Source organism: Branchiostoma floridae, chromosome 11 (assembly GCF_000003815.2).
Source record: "Branchiostoma floridae strain S238N-H82 chromosome 11, Bfl_VNyyK, whole genome shotgun sequence".
In the NCBI taxonomy this organism is placed as follows: domain Eukaryota; kingdom Metazoa; phylum Chordata; class Leptocardii; order Amphioxiformes; family Branchiostomatidae; genus Branchiostoma; species Branchiostoma floridae.
This window is the reverse complement of record NC_049989.1, coordinates 4,501,500-4,520,062: the sequence shown is the minus strand read 5'-3', so window position 1 is coordinate 4,520,062 and position 18,563 is coordinate 4,501,500. Positions and strand designations below refer to the sequence as shown.

The window sequence follows — 18,563 nt, the reverse complement described above, 5'->3', positions numbered from 1 at the left end:
CTTAATTTAAATCATTATGATGTTCCTATCATATCAATCATACTGAGACACAGAATATCATTTTAGGACAAACATATGATGTGCATAATAATTTGTTTTCGAATGAATGTTTCTCTGATCCTTTGATACAGGCCACGGAAGCTGTGTGAGCTTCGACACGTGCAGCTGTGCTCCTGGCTGGTCAGGCAGTTCCTGTAACATTGCAAACTGCAGCAGCAAGAGTGACTGCTCCAGCCAAGGCACCTGTGTCGCCCCAAACGCATGCGAATGCTTCCCTGGGTTCCAAGGGGAGGACTGCAGTGAAGAGAACTTGCCAAATGAGAACCCGCCCATATTCCAGCAGGACAGATACGATGCCATTATTGCCGAAAACCAGCCCATTGCCTCGCCGATACTCACAGTTTTTGCAAATGACACTGACAGTGGACGTAACGGTGAGGTCAGGTACAGGCTTGTCCAAACAGGTTTGGATGATGAAAACTTTGCAGTGCATCTTACTTTGGGTGTCATAACTTCAGTCGTTGAGTTTGACCTGGAATCGTTGGAGCGCACTTCGTTCAGTATCATCGTTGAAGCATTTGACCAGGGGGTACCGACACTTACGGGGACAGCAACGATAACGATAAACATAACAGACCAGAATGACAACAAACCAGTCATCAACATTCCTCCTGACACTGAGTATAACCTTCAAACCACCTCCCCCATTGGCTTTCATGTTACCACTATCCAAGCTTCTGATGCCGACAGGTCCGACGATAACTCCAAAATCACCTACGGGATTGCAAGTCTCAGCCCCTTTGTTTCCATAGATGCTACAAATGGTAGTGTAACCATTAGAAGTGCCTTGGAAAGTGGTACCTACGTGGTCAGGGTCAGTGCATCAGACCACGGTTCACCACCAAAAACAGATGAAGTCAGTCTCCGTATGATCGTGACCAAAGTAAGCACCAACACAGCCCCACAGTGCCCAGAAGATCAACGTCTTGAGATTGCTTCTCACAATCTTACAAGAGGGTCGACTATCATCACCATAGAGGCAGAAGATCTTGACAATGGTCCAAACGGTGAAGTTTCCTACAGTTTTAAGTCCAAAACAGGAGAGCTGGCAAACCTCTTCAGCATCAACCCTTCAACTGGTTGGATCTACGTTATGAGTGAAGTACCACAGTTTAATGACAATTCCTCAGTTGTTTCCATGACAGTTGAAGTCAGAGACAACGCTGTAGATTCCATGTCCTGTGAAACAAATGTCATTGTAGTAATAACTTTCCCTGAGTCTCCAACACAGCCAGACAAAACAGAAAGAGCGAGCACAACCGAAGAGTATGAAATAACGACACTCTCTGAAAGGTCTACTACTGGTCCTACAGCACAGCAAGATACTACAACAGAGGAAGTTGAGAGCTCTGCCACAGTCCCTACAACAGAAAGAGCGACCACAACCGAAGAGTATGAAATAACAACACCTTTCAAAAGCTCTACCATCAGTTCCACAACACAGTCAGATACTACAACAGAGGAAACTGGGCGCTCCACCACCCTCCCTGCAACGGAAAGAACGACCACAACCGAAGAGTATGAAATAACAACACCTTTCAAAAGCTCTACCATCAGTTCTACAACACAACAAGATACTACAACAGAGGAAACTCAGCGCTCTACCACAGTCCCTACAACAGAAAGAGCAACCACAACCGAAGAGTATGAAACACCTTTCAAAAGCTCTACCATCAGTTCTACAACACAGCCAGATACTACAACAGAGGAAGCTGAGAGCTCTACTGGCCTCCATACAACAGAAAGAGCGACCACAAGTACCACCGGTTCTACAACAAAGTCAGACGCTACAACTGAGGAAACCGAAAGCTTTACCACCATTCCTACAACTGAAAAGAGTGAAGGAAACACTGCATCAACTAAAACTACCGACGGTAAGGGGGTATCCATTAAACAATTTTATAGAAAGCTCTACAAGATGCTCAAATTGCAAAAACAAATGGGTTAAGATGAGATTCCTTCTATCATGATCATAGCAGAGAAGATGCCAGAACTTTATTTGTCACATTTTGTACTCATTGAGGCTGTTAACATGGCATTTATTTACATCCCATTCCTAGACCTTCCGATGGCACGTTCGTTCAGAGGTGTCATGAAGGTTGTGAATCGTGATTGGAGGGATGAACTGCATAATCAAGCATCTGATGAGTTCAAGACTTTGGCTGCAGAAGTCCAGGAAAACGTCAGTACAGTTTAAAATGTTAAAACAATAACGATAACTCTCTATCATAATTGGTTTGGGCCAATGGTTTTGTTGGTTTGTTTGTAAGAATGGCATTTTATATTTGCTTTAAAATTTCTTTTTTTCCTAGCTGGATGCTGCCTTCATCAATAGCAGCCTTGGGAATACATACCACTCTGTTGATGTCACCGGCTTTTCGTAAGTTACTCTGTACTTAGGTTTTCTATATGTCACAAAAGCATAGCATGCTTTTTCCACCAAGTAAGCAGTATACAATGTAGTCATTTGATTTGCAGCTGATGCAAGCAAACTCAAAATTAATCTTGAATGTTTACTAATCTTTGATCATCAGTTTTATGTATATATTTGGATTTTCCTCCTACATGTACTTCACATGTTTGTCGTTTGGTTATCTTTTAGTCCCGGAAGCATCAATGTAAACTTCATGGTTCATTTCAACTCAACCACACCCATTGCCAGTGATCAAGTCCTGGATGTGTTGGCAGGGAAGACAAACATTGGTGATCTGCAGATAGATCCCACAGTCACCAGCATCACAGGTACATGTATTTCCATGGTTACCTCTGAAAGCATAGGTGAATTAGATACATAATTACAAAATGCAGTGATTTTTGTCTTTCAGGCATATTACTCATATGTTCACAGTAGTTTTACATGCTTCTGTCAACTGGAATGTTTGTCTTTATCTAATTAGTGCAGCAAATCAAAAAGTGCAGCAAGGAATAACTGACATCAATTTTTAAATGATGCTATGATCAATGTTTGTATTTTAATCTTGCTGTCCCATTTCCAGAGGTGAACAAGGCTAGAGATGAGAATAATGTTGGTGAGTACATACATTACAGTTATGGCTGCTGAGCAACAAGGAGCTATGAATGAAAAATCAAGTCAAGATTCTAGATCTCGCTAAGATGAGAAAAAATGACATGTGACCTATTATCAGTTTAATTTGTAACAAATAAAGGTCATTGTTTGATGCTAGGGAGTCAGTTAGTCAGTATTATGTTTGAGGAGCTGAACACATTGTTAGCAAAATGGTACAAGTCATGCAATGCACTCTTTATGATATGACAGATGCATAAGTGTTACAAATATTTCAATGATGTGTCACTAAATAATTTTCACTCAGAGCTGAGTTATCGTGATTGGTCAATATGCACATGAAGATACATGTTATGTTTGATGACTACTACAATGTACATACATATATATAATGTATTTCACGCAGGCCCATAAAATATTCAGACAAGTCATATTTAAAGCATGAATATACATGTATTTGCCTTCTTTTTTCAGCATGGTACAGCAACCCAGTTTACATCTTACTCGTCTGTGTTGGTGCTGCAGTCGTCATCACATCTATTGTGGTGCTGGTGATCTGCTGCACTGCAAAGGTAAACTAGAAAGGCCACATATTTGACGAAAATGCAGGATGTTTCGGAAGGGGAGAAAAAAAAAAGAGAAACATCGTCAGAAAAGGAATTTAAAAAAGTCTATTGTAGGACGTGCAATGCCCTGTTCGCAAGATGAGAGCGTTGTGTACAGACTAGGGGAGATTCCCCTAGACGAATTCCGAATTCCCCTGGATTCCAGTCTCCCCTGTGACATATATGTTTGTCTAAAAAGGAAAAAAGAAGGATGAAAAACTTCCGAGCGGGGGACACGAACCTTCGTCCTCTACTAGCTACTTTTACCAACACTACGCAATAACAATTTTTAAGGTATATAGCGCACGTTTGTTGACGTCATCAGTCGTTCTGTTTTCATTGGCTAGATTTAGAAGAAAGAAAAAGAACGCGGCCGGCAGGTCATCAAAAATAGAATGTTTCCGAATTCCTTTAGAAAACATAACAGTTTCATGAACAGTTTCATGGTCAACAGGAACAAAACTGTTCAATACTCATATGTATTCCACATAAAACAAATCCATTCCACATTACTGTAAGTTGTACAGTTGACGTTGCCTGGACTGCCATGTAAGCATTCTTTAGTAACTGTATCACGGAATTGCGTAGACAATCGGATTAATAAAAAACTATCTCACTTTTTTCACATTTACAGAGGCATAGTCGCAAGAACGCAGTGGCTAGTCAAAATCAGTGGCTTTCTGAAAATGCAAAACGCCTGGCTCAACAGAGCATGCTGATTCCACGAGCGAGGATCTCACAAGAGCCTGGGGGACAGACGTACCAGAACCCAGTGTACAATGTCAACGATTGAGAAGGAAGATGTACAAAATTATTAATGTTTGACCAATGCTTCAGAAAACTAGTAACTCATAGTGCATTTATTCCTGGATTGCCTTAATTTGTTAACTAAATATATTAACCAGTGTATAAAAGGGATTAGGAATATAGTATTTGTTGGATGCTGTGTTTGTTTGCAATCGTTAGTCATACTATTCTAGAAAATATTATACGGTTTAAGTGGGAACTTGAAAGTTATTTGTTGTGAAGGACATTTAAGGTGTACATGTACAAATGTACTTGTGTACTGATACAAATGTAACAGCTAGGCAATATAGATAGTAGTTGTTTTGTTTTTTGGAGATACTCTTTTGTTTTACATTTAATAGTAAGCTTTTTTATTGACATTCTATGATGAAGGTTACAGTTTTTGTATCAATTGACAAAATGTTACTGTATGATATATAGCGGCATGTGCAGCACGTTGATTTATGTCCAAAGACTAAAAGAATTTACAAATTTTGCTTGCGTAACTGTTAGTACCTGGATGTCTAACCTTCATCAACATACTGTATATGCTGTATGTAAGTATAGAGTATGTATTACTAGTAATACATAATCTGGACAACAATAACATTGGGAGTATGGGAGCCCCAGTAAACTAACTACATGTATGATACTCAGGCTAAGGAAATTTATCATGTGTTTCAATATAACATAACAACCTTGATTGGTAAATGGCTTGTGGTTATCACTTATAAATCATTTGAACAAATAAACAACATTGAGTAAATGACTTTGTACAAGTTTATTCAGCTATCATTAAAAGAACAATTTACAATTGTCGGACTATTGGGAGTGCTGCAGTTTGTCTTCTTGGACTGAACATTGCAGCAGTCCTTTTAAAAGGTCCACTACCATAACCAATAATATTGATGTCATTTTCAATAAATACAAATACAAATACAAACCAAATACATGTACACATATGTATTGTTGCTATGACTTTGTCAGCCCCACTCCTCATAAGGATGGTCTGGCCACCCCCCAGGGGGAGGTGGTTGTAATGAGGGTGGCAGTTCATGTAGAGGGGGAAACCCAGGGGGTAGGGAGTACTCTGCTGGTACAGTGGTGTTTTCTGATGATGGGTTCTGGTTCAAAGAGTCTGTGTGTCCATGGGAGGGTTGGTTCCTCTGTTTTCTCTTTGACAGCCAGTCTTCTAGTGTGGGTACTCTGTCCTCGAGCTTAGGTCTCTTGTCAGCTGGGAAAGAGACAAGTTTTAAAGTCTGTGGTTACCCAAGTACTGTAAATGCATGGCAACAGTGAAAACAACTGGAACCCTTAGTAGCTTAGAGGGATATATTGTAAGATTTTAGCACAGTCCCCCAAAATAATAAATGTTTTGAACTTCAAAATCTCCAGTCAGATTGACATTTGTAACTTATTTTCAATACATATATGTCCGTTCCTTACATTTCTAGCATATTTGTTCACATTTCACAAGGCGAAAGCAAGCTGCGACCAAATCCACTTACTTCCGAGTAGCCTACCGGAAGTAAGTCAGATTTCCAATACACAATATGACAATATGATAAAATTCATAGCAAATATGTAGAAAAAGTAGAAACAATTCTTGCCATGTAAATACCTTCTGCTTGGTCCTGTAGAGCCCTGAGTTTGTCTGGAGTCATGTGTGAGAAGCGGCAGTTGTCACCATAGTCACAATCCCCTGGAGTTAGCGGTAGATGGGTTCAGATCATGACATGATCATGACAATGTTAACAGTAGTCACAACAGATTAAAGTATACAAATCGGACAAGATCATAGCCTGGGTAACAAGATTGCATAAAGCAAAGGTTTACCTCTTCTCTCAATGTTAACTATGTAGTACATGTATGTATTAATGGAAAACTTTCTAGTAGTTCTACTCACCTGTCCTCTGAAATTTCTTGCAAGGTTTCTTCACAGCTTCATCTGACAAGATTGCAGCAGCATCTAGAAGGAAAGAGTACAACTATATGTTTGGCTAGTATGTACACCTAACTATGTAGTTTACAGGAATGACCATATTCAAGAGCAAGACAATACTGTATAACTGACAGTTAGGAATAGTTAACAATACATGTGTATGTAAACACAGTTAATTTTCTTTTTGACAGACCAGGAATATGAGTAGGGATTTGTGTTCAACTTCAACTTATAGAACTCTAGAATGAATTTGACACTGTGGGAAACTTTTAAAATTATGTAAATCAGAAAGGCATACTTTCAATAAGAATAAGTCATAACAATTTCGTGTAATGGTGATATTACCTCTGAACTGGTCATAGTGTAGTTTCCTGATCCGCTGGTGCTGGACACCTTGTAGATGTTTCTTCCTTCCAGGCAGGTTGTCAGGAAAGGATCGGTCACAGAAGTCACAGTAGTAACGTTTACCCATCGTCAACACACTGAAAATACAAGGTAAAATCATAAACATGTTGGTAAACAAACATTCAGGATAAGCCGTCTCATTGAGGGCTTAACGCATGTCCAGCAACAGGAATACGTTACGTTACGTTAACAGTCCTCATAAAAGAAAACAAAACCCATCTGGACGTTATGCAAATCGAAACAATGGTTCTTTTATGGGCCTTTTACATATTACCTACAATTCCTGATACAACTTTTCTATATTTTTCTCTCATAATTTACTTATATTGGGGAGGGGGATTTCAGAGCTATTCACACAAACTCCAAAAACTGCCCCATGGCCATCATAAGCTATGAAAATAACTCCTTACCTTAAAACAGTTAATGCAACTTTACCAGTATCGTTATAGGAATCACTTCAGTGCGAATTTCGGCGTTTTGATGATGAAAATCACAAAGTTTTAGGATCAATCGACAAAATCATCCAGGAGGCCGCCATCTTGAAAGGTCATGACCCTAATTATACAACCTTCCACAAATTGTCAATCCGCCAAAAGGTACTACTTTCTTTCCTTCATTTGAAACATAGAAATCCCCTTCTAGAGGAAGCATAGTCGTTAAAAACCAATGCAAAATATTTCTGATGGTCTTTGAAAAACTGATGTATTTTATCAAGAGAATTCTGAGAATTGTATATTAGTGTACAACAGTTTTCATTATAGAGCGTATTGTTATAAGGTTGCTTATGTGATTCGGCGTCCGGGACTTTTTTTCGAAGAAAGCTCCAGCAAGATGGTGAACACGGTCGTACGGCGGGTCTACCACGGCCTTTTCCGACGGACGTCGACGTTTGCGTTGACGATCCTCCTCGGCGCTGTGTTGTTCGAGAGGGCGTTTGACAGTGGAGGCGACATGCTTTGGGATCACTTGAACAGAGGGGTGAGTTATACACACGATTTTCTAGAAGAAATTTAGCCGGTGGCCGCCATCTTGGGGAGGGCGACAGAAAATTACAAGGGCGGAGAGTTGCGCAAAATCTTATTTTCTCAAGAACGAAACACTGTATAGAACACACTCAACAAAGTTCTTTTACTTAAGATTATGTAGCTTATTTAGTCTGATGTAATTTTTAGTTTTATCTAGTATGACCTCAGATGATAGAAAAGTTGACCTTTACACATATACAACCAAGGGCAAAGACGCCCTTCTACTGACAGTTGGATGGTTTAGATTGTTACCTTCTCACTTGAAACCTCTGTGTATTGTTATTATGTTGTATAAGGAGTTAGCGTTGATATGAATTGGAGTTAGCCTGCCTCAATACTTTGTACCCACAGAAACAATGGAAAGACATCAAGGATAGGGTGACAGGACAGGATGACTAGTGCCCAGAACAACAACATTCATATACAGTCATTTATTGGGTTGGTTGACAAGAAAAGAAATGAAATCTAACGTCTGTTATGCTTGGCAATTGTTCAGAGCATGCTCACTTCTTGTGTACTAATGGTTGATGTTAGAGCATTGTTCTGGAGATGGAGTGATGAAAGTGTACACAAAGATAAGCTCAAATGTCTAACAACTTGTATATGCAGCAGTAGCACAATAATGTACATTTATGAGTCAGCATGCAAATACATTGTACAGAAACCAAAGGTTGCTGTTTAAAAAAGGAAATAAAGAATGCTGTTTCGAATCCAAGAACTTTTGGCTTTCTTTCTTGTAACACTTCTACAGATATGATTATGTTCTGGTTTGGTACACAGACTTGGTATCAATCAATGTTAAACTGAGTAATGTTACTAATCATACATTTGTTTCTTATAATGTAACCACCAAGGTCAGAGAGCAACATCTTGTTACAGGGTACAAGTTCTTGTTAACCCTAGAAGATTGGCTGAAAAATGTTATACAGTGCTTGCAAAAAGCTATTGTGACCATGCTTGACTTGATAATAAAGGGTGTGCACTAAGGTATAAGTAGTAGCCATGCCGCTTTTTGTATTTCTCAACCCTCATATTTTATTTTCTACAGAAACAATGGAAGGATATCAAGCATAAATATGGTCTACCAGCCGAAGAGGAAGAAGATTAAAAGTACTGAGCCCCCCTCCCACCCCCAGTGGACATGACATCATCCTCAGCTGTTGAGTGGTGAACAAGTCTGCCGTCGCAACTTTTGAAGTCCTTTTGGATTGTATGCAGTACAGATGTTCAACAACCATCTAACAGCAACCTACATCAACTGATGATTTCAGCTTCTTTCATACACTCAAGCTCATCAACTTAACAGTGCCAGATCTGGATACAACAGAACAATTAAGTCTGTGTACAAAATATGCTACTAGTTATCACCTTCATATGAGTAAAACATACAGCAAATGCAACTTGCAGTAGTACAGGGTCTGTTGTTAAATTAAAACCCTTGTACCCACAGATGGATTTCTGTGCTGTATTTTTCACCACTGCACGACTGCTGCCAACTGGGACAGTTACCAAGTAGTCAAACCCGATAGTTTCCCCACTTTGATAGAAAAGTTCTGTTCATAGATGCATGTTGTTGTAAATGTCAACAGTAGTTGAGATGCATTCATCATCAGTAGTATATGTTACAAGCCTGTTATTCTGTATCTGTTATCTGCATTGCAGTTGAAACATGGCCTCTATCATTGAACATTTTATCACCAACTAATGTCAGTATTACCACCTGAACTGTTGAACCCAGTATCCAAGAAATGTGAGATCTGTTCCATCTGATCCATGTTGTATATCATAAAAACGGCTACAGCATCTTTGAACACCAATCTTCAGCTGAGGAAATTTTGTGTTTACTCACTGTATATTAGCCTGAGTTATTCCCACAGAAGACGTGAAGAACACTATGGTGGACAACATACAAAAGGAAAAGAAGTCTTTCTCTGTTGTGGTCAAGAACTTTATTGTTGAAATAAATACAAACTTTAAAAACATACTTTTGGCTGTCGAGCATCAATTTGTGGTAACTTCATTATCATTGAAATACAGCTCAAAATATTGCTCAACTCCAAATAAAACTGCATTTAAATAGCTTATTTTACATGATAGATAAAATTAAGGTTATAAGATTAAAGACAATGTCAATATTTCATAACAATCTACTAAAACGATAATAGATTAAAATTTTTGTACAGCAAAGTAGAAACCTGCAACATGAAGTCAGAACTAATATGGACATTTGTTGAACAAACAGGTATTTGATTAGTGCATTGTTTTCCATACAAACCACATTTGTAGCAAAGTATCAGACTGAAGGATGCATATAGTTACAGCTGATATTTCACCCACCCATTCCTCTAAATGTTCTTCAACAGAAGACAGTACTAGCATTAAAGATGTCCAGTGGTTGGGTCTGTCCATATTGGTCCAGTTTAATGTCCCTCATACTTCATCTGTCCAGTGTGCTTTCTATAAGGAAGAGAAAGAAAAAAATGAATGAACAATTTGATTGAAAGGAATTTGATCATTATTGCGAATAAGTGCATAGCACGTGTAATGTTATGGAAGAACAGAAATCAAAAGAATTGTACTTCCTTAATGCTATCAAAGTTGATTTTCATAGAAATCACATTGAAGGTGTCTTTAAAAAGTGTTAGTATTTGTGTGGAAAACTCACATCATCAGAATCTGGAGGAACATCCTGGCATCCCAACTTCTGCCTGATGACTTCTCCCCACAGTAGACTAACCTGGAGAGGAGGACCAGAAAACCAATCTTGTAAAATTGTACCTGTGTGTTTTGGGGGGCTTAGAGCAAGGAGGTTGGTTAAACCTTGCTTTAAGCATTTGTTCCCCTTGCATATGATAAGCGATGATGCATGTGAAACATAGTGACAAATAATAGGGTTCAAAATACATGTACTTTTTAGGTTGCCCATAAAATATAAACATTTTAGGTTGCTGCAGGTCAAATGCCCTAATGTACACTACACAGTGTGTAGCTCAGATCTGATAGGCCGCTCACAGGACACATGCAGTCTCGTGAAACTTAATTGTACCAAACAGTATGGTGGCGCAACAGGGTTATTTTGAACCCTGCCCCTCTTGTACATGTAGTGCATATATAGCAAATGTTCCTCCTTGAGTTAACAGTCCAGCCTCACCTTGCACTTCGGACAGGTTCCCTCCACTGGCAACAGGCTGTCCTCTGTTCTCCTGAGGAAGTGCCTGGACAGACAGGTCATGTGGGCCTTCATGCTGCAGCTTGGGTGCACGCATGACACCTGACTTTCAGGGTCCTGAGAAAATCAGCAATTTAGATTAAGATATTAAAGGGATTCATGAAGTAAAACTAAAGGAGCAATTAGAACAATATAATTCAAAGTTGGAGACTGCATAGCTGAGTCCAAAAGATAATACAACTGCACAATGAATCTTCTTTGCTTTTGCCCCACTGTTAAGTAAAAGCTTGGTTCTTAAAGCCTGAACATGAACTACAGATATGTGCAGGTATGTCTCAAGATTTGGAAACAAGGCAGTATGGAATATACCTGTAGTCTCTTCACACAGACATCACATCTGGTCGCTCTGGCTTGAGAGAGATGTACAAAATCATCATCATCATCATCAACTTGACTGCTCTGTGTATCCTTGGCAACAGACTCTGCCTTGTTCTTTTTCAGCTTCTTACTCTGAACAGGTCCATAGGCTGTAGAGAAGGAGTCATGATGTTGAAATGTTATTATCATTATCAAGAGATTTAACTACTACTAGTAACTATTTTAAAGATATCAGAAATTAGATAAAGTGAAAACACTACATTGCAAAATTCTATCTGTGAGTTTCCTGCTTACAAAGATGGCAAAAGGACAAAGGTGATGGCTTATCACAAGAATTAATTCTGTAACTTATTATTATTTCTGAGTATTTACCACTGCTATAGCTAACTATAAGAGACAACCATTGCTGAGACATGTCTGAAAAAAGGCTTTATTGCATTATCGGTGATACTGAGCATACCTATAGGCATGTGGTTTGGTGGCTGGAGAAGGGGATCAAATTCCAGCATGTATTCCTGCTTCAACCATCTGATGGTGAGAGGCAGCTTACACCAGGGTCCCACCCGCAACATGTTGGACACCAGGCGGAACTTGTGCTGTTGGTCAAGAAACAAAACTTGATGCTTCAATTAAAGATACAATATACACATATCTAAATATCATTGCACCTTTGGATATCTAAGAGAAACAGCCCTGTCTTTTACTAGCATCTAAGGCAGAAAATGTAATACAAAACAAGGCAATCAGAGACAGCATACTAAGTATTCATACTGCTTTGCCCAAACCTTCCAGTTATGCAGACAAAATGGCAATGCTGATAATGAATGGCACTGCTGCAATGTATGGATGAAAAAAATCTTGGAAAGACATTTGCATGTAGACACAAACATGCAAGCATGCACACACACACACAAACTGAAAACAATTCTTCATTTGTTGGGACAGAGTAATAGTTATAATAATGATGAAAGTGCAGTCTACAGTACATGAAAGTTAAGATTCGAGTCAATCATATTATACCTGAAAAGCTGTCTCTCTGCTTGACTTCTTGGGGAGGTGTCTGAGTCTACGAGATTTGTCAGGATGCTGCCACGCCCACTCAAACTGAAAAGAAAGCAGCAATAAAAATGACAAAATTGCCCAATCAACACAACAAACAACATGTACTGCTTTATAAGGAGTCCAAAAGAAGGCCATATACATGAAATGTTTTGAATTTAGATGCAGGATTCTGATCTTAATGTATACAATACAATTCAATGTTACTCTAATACTCTTATACTAGTCCCTACAGGTAACATTCCATTTTGTCATCAGGTCTATTGTCACTTACCCTGAGAGCTGAGATATTGTTGGGGAAGCCATGGATGATCAGTACCATCTCCCTGCAATGCAAAATTGAAAATCTTGTTTGTTTCAGCTGAAATTTCAGATAATCTAACAGAAATACAGCAATATAAACTGATGCTTTATAGCAGATTTAAGATCAAGTTTATTGTGTCACAATTTTAAGCTAAGACTAAGTATTAAAGGTGAAAAGAAACTGCAGTCTCTTTAAAAATAAAAATAAAATGTCAATACAGCTTAACAGACCGACTCGACAAAGAACAGCTTAGACAGGAAAAAAATTTACAACTTCAATAATTCTTTTGTACTTAGAAAATTACACAACGTCCTTCATGTAATGGAAAATTATTCTCCTCACCAGGGCCCCCTGCCGGACGTCCTCCGGGCGCCTCCCGCCTTTGTTCCCGTGTTGTGCTGCTTGATGCGCCGGTTCGGGTCGTTCGTGAAGCCGATGTACGTCCGCCCCTTGTACTTGGGGTTGATGCAGTACAGCAGATACACGCCGTAGAAGTTTTCAATTTCCACCACCATCGTCAATAATATTTCTCACTTGCAGCAGCTTTTCTATGTTGTGAATATTCCGTTGCGAAAATCGGCAACTGTCTTCCCCTGTCCGTTCTTTCGTCTTTCTTTCACCAACTTAATCCCTGGCTTGAACTTGCTGATCAACAGCTAGTTAAAACCTAAAAACACAACAGCTGGCCGACCAGTTGCTACAGCTGTCGCACAGAATTTCCTGCCCCCCTCCCCCATACGCGACATACTAACCGTGACATACCAAATGCAACTGTCATTTCTGTTTCATCGGTACATTCTCTGATGACTCCCTGTTGTCTTCTCCTGTGTTGTACAGAGAATCATTCACAACATCTTAAAACTGACGCCAAGAAATCATCCAAACTGTTGCTACTATCGTCGATTTTGTACTTCCTGAACAAAGCATTAACCTTTGACCTTGGTCGTTGATGCCCAACCCGATTACCCGTTGAATATCACGATACAGACGTTTGCATGTCTTGGAATGTTGACCTCCATGCGTTTAACTAGAAACAACTCAAAACCACTCAGCACTTTCACAACGCAGTCAAATGTGTTTGTCATGCATCTCTCGATTACCCGTTGAATATCACAATACATACGTTTGCATGTCTTGGAATGTTGACCTCCCGTTTATATACTGGAAACAACTCAAAACTATTCAGCGCTTTCTAACGCAGTTACATGTATTTGTCATGGACAAAAGTAAGCCAGCTTGCTTCAACATTCCATGCATCTGGAACAGGTGACAGCAAATGTATTGCCGTGCTGTGCTCATTCGGCGGACTCCCGGGAAACCTCGCCGCCACGCCTCGGCACTCTGACGCTCAGCCACGCTTGGTGAGTGTTCCTATACAGAATTTCTGCTTTTATATGTCGAAGATGATTGAGCTTTTAATTTTTTTGTACAGTAACTGTGGCTCATTGTGCTCGAAATTAAAGTTTCTGAGCGTCAAATGCTCCGTTGTTGTCACAATTGTACCCTCCAGCAATATGAGATCTTATGTTGATTTCATCACTGTTTGAAATTCAATGTTTAGTCACTGCAAGGAGCTTTTATCAACGCTCCTTAGTCACTGTAACTTAAAAGCTTTTAAACTCAACACATGTAAAGTTATCGCTTGCAATAGTTCAGGGCAGGGCCGTTTTCAAAACAACATTGCCAGGACATGGCGCAAGCCTTTCAGATAAGTGCTCATTTGCATATCACAGTCAAGTGACAACAATGGGCTTTACGCGAACAACTTTTTTCACTGCCATGATTTTAGATATCTGAAATTTGTTTGTTTGAACCAAGGACATTATATAGAGATATACAACCTCCTTGTTCCTACAGTTTAGACAAGATAGGTGATGTCATCAACTTGACCTAAAATGATCACTGTCGTACAAACGCCATACATCCCATTAGAAAATGAGTTTATCTACAATGACAAATCGTTCAATCCATATTTTTTCTAATTCTAGAATAAGAGAAAGCCTAAAGAGATGGGGAATGCACGGCTAGGATTTTCAGGAGGTCTGCCTGGCATGCTGATGAACTTCTCAGCCGGTGTTATTCTGGGTTTCAGTATGACCGTTTGGCTTACCGTCCTGATGGTGCCTGATAGGCACTTAGGTCAACAGCATGTCTCAGGCCACATGGCTGGACAGGCCAAAGGTAAGGTGGTACAATCATATTCCACTTATCCAATGAAGTACAAGGGTCACATCTACGTTGGTATCATGACCGCAAAGAAGTATCTGAATTCTCGGGCACTCGCCACATACGAAACATGGGGAAAGCAAATCTCCGGAAAAGTAGAATTCTTTTCGGCCACGGACTCAAAGGCTTCTTTGGGGAACAAGATTCCCATCGTCTCCATCCCGGGAGTTACTGACGTCTACCCGCCTCAGAAGAAGGCGTTCCTGATGTTGAAATACATGCACGATCACTACTTGGATGATTATGAGTGGTTCGTACGCGCAGATGATGACGTGTACATACGTGGAGACCGGCTTGAAAATTTCCTGCGGAAAGTGGACTCTAGCCAACCTCTCTATATCGGACAAGCTGGAGTTGGTAAAGAAGACGAGTTAGGCCGCCTCGGACTGAGGCCAGATGAGAACTACTGTATGGGCGGGCCGGGGATGATCATGAGCCGAGAGACCCTGAGGAGGGTGGTACCCAACATCCCCTGGTGCCTGAAGAACCTGTACTCCTCACACGAGGACGTTGAGATCGGACGGTGCATCACGAAGTTTGCGGGAATCACCTGTACATCTGCGTTTGATACCAGGGACATCTTCTTCAACGACTACAAGAATTACAACAAAGGGAATATTGGGGAGCTCCATAAGGCCGTCATTGACATCGCAATCACACTTCACCCAAACAAGCGTCCTGAGTATCAATACAAGCTCCATACTTACTTTCTCACCCAACGTATACACGATCTGAAGCGACGCGCTCTAGACTTGAACCAGAGGGTTGAACAGATGACAGAACTGTTAGAGCCTAAGCTACCGGCTCGAGCTTATTCGCGTTGGGAAAAACACCTTCAGTCAAACTTCCGTCCAAGGGCGGCCCGTGATGTGCTTCCGTGGGACGCTGTCGTTGGCAAGATGCTGTACCAACACGCAACTACCAGGAGTGGAGGGCCCAGCAAGAAAACGCCTGCCGTTTTGAAGACAGCGATGCACATGAATATCATTCAGGTATGTAAATGCTGTGGCGGTTAAGGCAGTTAAGGCGATGTTTCAAAGTTATACTTTTTAGAGATAAAGAGGCCATTTACTAAAATAATGATCAAATCAGACCAAACAGTATAAACAAAGTTTCTTGTGGTGTTTAGTCAGCATAGTGCAAGTTTTAGTGAGAAACAAGAACTACATAGTTCGTATACCTCTGTTTTTTTCTTTCATGTCCCAACAGGCAATGCATATGGTGAATCGTGACTACCAACGCCGTTACCGTACCGTGTGTGACTACAGTAGCATCCACCACGGATATCAGCGGGTAGATCCGATCAGAGGGCCCGACTATCAGCTGGATCTACTTGTAGTTTGCCGCCGTAAGTTCAAACGTAAAGCCAGAATGATGCTGGGAAGAAAGCTGCTCTATCTACATCAGCCATACACAGGTACCGAGCTGCTAGAGAAAGACTCAGAGGAGAACGTTTTCGACAATGTTATCTGGGATAGGGCAAGATCACGTAGGAAGGAAACAGTACACATCATCGTTCCTCTTCAAGGCAGGCTATCCATTTTCGAAAGATTTATGAAGAACTATGAGTCGGTCTGTTTGGAAACCGAGTCGAATGTGGACCTCTTGATAGTTTTGTTTAAAAACACGGAAGCAGAAACTAGCAGGGTTCTAGACGCTTTGGATGAATACCAAGAAAAATACCCCACTTCCACCATCAAGATTATTCTCATGACAGGACCGTTTTCTCGAGGAATAGGTCTAAACGCTGGAGCCGCACACTTCAGAAACGGTTCTTTGCTCTTCTTTTGTGACGTAGACTTGATCTTTACCAAAGGTTTCTTAGATCGTTGCCGTAGCAACACAGTGCTTGGTCACCAGGTGTACTTTCCCGTGATGTTCAGCCAGTATGACTCCAAATTTGCTGACTTAGGAGACCCTGCCAGTGAAAACCAATCAAACCGCAGAGGAGGCCCGACTGCAAAAGGATACCACCTTCTCTCAAAGGACACCGGCTACTGGCGCTTCAGCAGTTACGGAATGGCGTGTCTCTACCGGGAGGACTTTGTCAACGTTGGCCAGTTTGACATCAACATCCGGGGATGGGGAATGGAGGACCTCAGTCTATTTGACAAGTTCGTCAAAAGTAAGATGGAGACTTTCCGTGCGGTCGACCCAGGTCTGGTGCATGTTTACCATCCCATCCACTGTGACCCAAACCTTCCGACCATACAATACAACATGTGTATTGGGTCCAAAGCTAACACCTATGGTAGCGCTGCCAAGCTGGCAGGATTTTGGCAGGATCGAGCAGATGTAATGTAATTTGGCAGAGGATTACATAACTGTAACATATTCATACAGATGTGTATTAGACTATCAATGTATTCAGAGCAACAGGTGTTGTTGAATTGAAATTAGTATACAAAAAGTGGAAGCCGCTTAATTGCACACCCAATTTGCCAGCGAATCCCGTGCAATTATCCGGCGTGTGTGATAATGCGAAGTTACTCAGTTGGACCGCACCGCCACGGGATTTGGAGATTCCGTACAATTGACCGAAGTGTGCGTTTATCCGACGTGCATTTAACTGGCTTCCACTGTACTGTTACTCAGTACTGATTATTGGAGCCCTTAATCTACAATTTGAGAGTGGAATGTTCTCCACCTGTTCGACTGTGTTCGCTTTTGGGTCCCTGTGACGCAATTGCATTCCAAACTTTGCATAAGTAAACGATTTCTCCGCCTTCGTCAGCGGTATTTCCATTTGACTTGAGTATTGAGATGACACAATGTATCTTAAATCAATCCTCAAATACAGTAATAGAGGATCCAGAGATCAACGGATATAGCCTGCCGAAAACGTTTTGTTGTACGTATGTACCTGCGTATATAACAAATATGATCTGGTGTCATCATATCTCACCACATAAAAGGTGTGATATATTTGATGTTCGGCACTCCCCAGAATAAAATGGTTCGTCCCAGGTACTGGGTTATTAATTTTCTTAAAACGTCATCAGCCATTGAGCGACAAGGTATTAAATAAGCTGCTGCTGAATACGTGAAGCGTGATGAGCCGTATCTTCTCAAGTTCCTTGTTTGTGAAGCTGACTCTGAGAAGGAGACGCCTGTAAAGAAATCGTACCGTGAGTACAATGTATCTTGATTATTGATTTTTATCTAAGATAGGGTTTCTCGTGTCATTCTAAGATTGGAACCATTGCTTGAAATCTTGTTTTTGAAGTTGCATTGAGACTAATCAATATATTTTTTTGTGTTAAGTAACACATAGTCATATATTTCATGGTGGCTTGTAGTCTGGCTTGTTACATATAACATGCCCATTCCAAACAAACAAATAGAGACACAACTTTGACTAAGAAGAATACTTATTTGTTTTTAAAAAGCACAAGGTTGGAAATGATGGAGTTAATGTAAAATATTCAACTGATGCAGGTACAGCTAGCAACCTGGCCTTAAAATCTAATTTGTCTACTGATGAAAAAAAACAACTTGGGTGTGTCCATTCGAAGCAGTTCGATGGAGAAAGAAAGACAATTATTTTGTCTGTGAAATCATAAAATGTAGCATTTCATC

At 40.4% G+C, this 18,563-nt stretch overlaps 4 protein-coding genes across 5 annotated transcripts in view; 2 read left to right on the top strand and 2 right to left on the bottom strand.

The window, feature by feature from the left end:
* LOC118425664 overlaps positions 1-5,242 on the top strand; it is a 30,381-nt gene extending 25,139 nt beyond the window's left edge. The window contains exons 36-42 of the mRNA XM_035834651.1: positions 132-1,934; positions 2,121-2,242; positions 2,373-2,440; positions 2,663-2,802; positions 3,057-3,089; positions 3,560-3,657; positions 4,325-5,242. Coding sequence (XP_035690544.1) covers positions 132-1,934; positions 2,121-2,242; positions 2,373-2,440; positions 2,663-2,802; positions 3,057-3,089; positions 3,560-3,657; positions 4,325-4,483 — 2,423 coding nt within the window. The 3' untranslated portion in view covers positions 4,484-5,242. The remainder of the gene's footprint in view (positions 1-131; positions 1,935-2,120; positions 2,243-2,372; positions 2,441-2,662; positions 2,803-3,056; positions 3,090-3,559; positions 3,658-4,324) is intronic.
* A 3-nt stretch (positions 5,243-5,245) lies between these two features.
* On the bottom strand, positions 5,246-7,421 carry LOC118425743 (zinc finger matrin-type protein 5-like). 2 transcript variants are annotated; one of them, XM_035834810.1, is made up of 5 exons: positions 7,234-7,421; positions 6,764-6,900; positions 6,383-6,445; positions 6,098-6,178; positions 5,246-5,710 (listed from the first exon to the last, which is right to left on the bottom strand). In XM_035834810.1, the coding sequence occupies exons 2-5, from the start codon at positions 6,888-6,890 to the stop codon at positions 5,460-5,462; spliced, it is 522 nt and encodes a 173-aa protein (XP_035690703.1). In that variant the 5' UTR covers positions 6,891-6,900; positions 7,234-7,421; the 3' UTR covers positions 5,246-5,459. The 2 variants fall into 2 exon arrangements, with proteins under 2 accessions (XP_035690703.1, XP_035690704.1); XM_035834811.1 differs by having other exon boundaries at positions 7,259-7,420.
* Positions 7,422-9,774: 2,353 nt separating this feature from the next.
* Positions 9,775-13,491, bottom strand: LOC118425735 (structure-specific endonuclease subunit slx1-like). The gene is made up of 8 exons (XM_035834793.1): positions 13,101-13,491; positions 12,729-12,780; positions 12,416-12,499; positions 11,856-11,991; positions 11,387-11,544; positions 11,000-11,134; positions 10,514-10,585; positions 9,775-10,305 (listed from the first exon to the last, which is right to left on the bottom strand). Exons 1-8 carry the CDS (start codon positions 13,271-13,273, stop codon positions 10,279-10,281), a joined length of 837 nt encoding a protein of 278 aa, XP_035690686.1. The 5' UTR covers positions 13,274-13,491; the 3' UTR covers positions 9,775-10,278.
* Positions 13,492-13,796: 305 nt separating this feature from the next.
* LOC118425688 (chondroitin sulfate synthase 1-like) lies at positions 13,797-18,270 on the top strand. Its single transcript, XM_035834722.1, has 3 exons — positions 13,797-14,119; positions 14,747-15,976; positions 16,194-18,270. Exons 1-3 carry the CDS (start codon positions 13,964-13,966, stop codon positions 17,286-17,288), a joined length of 2,481 nt encoding a protein of 826 aa, XP_035690615.1. The 5' UTR covers positions 13,797-13,963; the 3' UTR covers positions 17,289-18,270.
* The last annotated feature ends 293 nt before the right edge of the window (positions 18,271-18,563 follow it).

Bases quoted from the DNA above. Each gene is read 5' to 3' on its own strand.
- LOC118425743 (XM_035834810.1), bottom strand. From the start codon at position 6,890: ATGGGTAAACGTTACTACTGTGACTTCTGTGACCGATCCTTTCCTGAC. The intron at 6,179-6,382 runs GTGAGTAGAACT...CGCTAACTCCAG, and splicing joins CAAGAAATTTCAGAGGACAG to GGGATTGTGACTATGGTGAC. The intron at 5,711-6,097 runs GTATTTACATGG...TCTCTTTCCCAG, and splicing joins TCTACAGGACCAAGCAGAAG to CTGACAAGAGACCTAAGCTC.
- LOC118425735 (XM_035834793.1), bottom strand. From the start codon at position 13,273: ATGGTGGTGGAAATTGAAAACTTCTACGGCGTGTATCTGCTGTACTGC. The intron at 12,781-13,100 runs GTGAGGAGAATA...TTTGCATTGCAG, and splicing joins ACGTCCGGCAGGGGGCCCTG to GGAGATGGTACTGATCATCC. The intron at 10,306-10,513 runs GTGAGTTTTCCA...TCTTCCTTATAG, and splicing joins TTCCTCCAGATTCTGATGAT to AAAGCACACTGGACAGATGA.
- LOC118425688 (XM_035834722.1), top strand. From the start codon at position 13,964: ATGTATTTGTCATGGACAAAAGTAAGCCAGCTTGCTTCAACATTCCAT. The intron at 14,120-14,746 runs GTGAGTGTTCCT...TTCTAATTCTAG, and splicing joins CTGACGCTCAGCCACGCTTG to AATAAGAGAAAGCCTAAAGA. The intron at 15,977-16,193 runs GTATGTAAATGC...ATGTCCCAACAG, and splicing joins TGCACATGAATATCATTCAG to GCAATGCATATGGTGAATCG.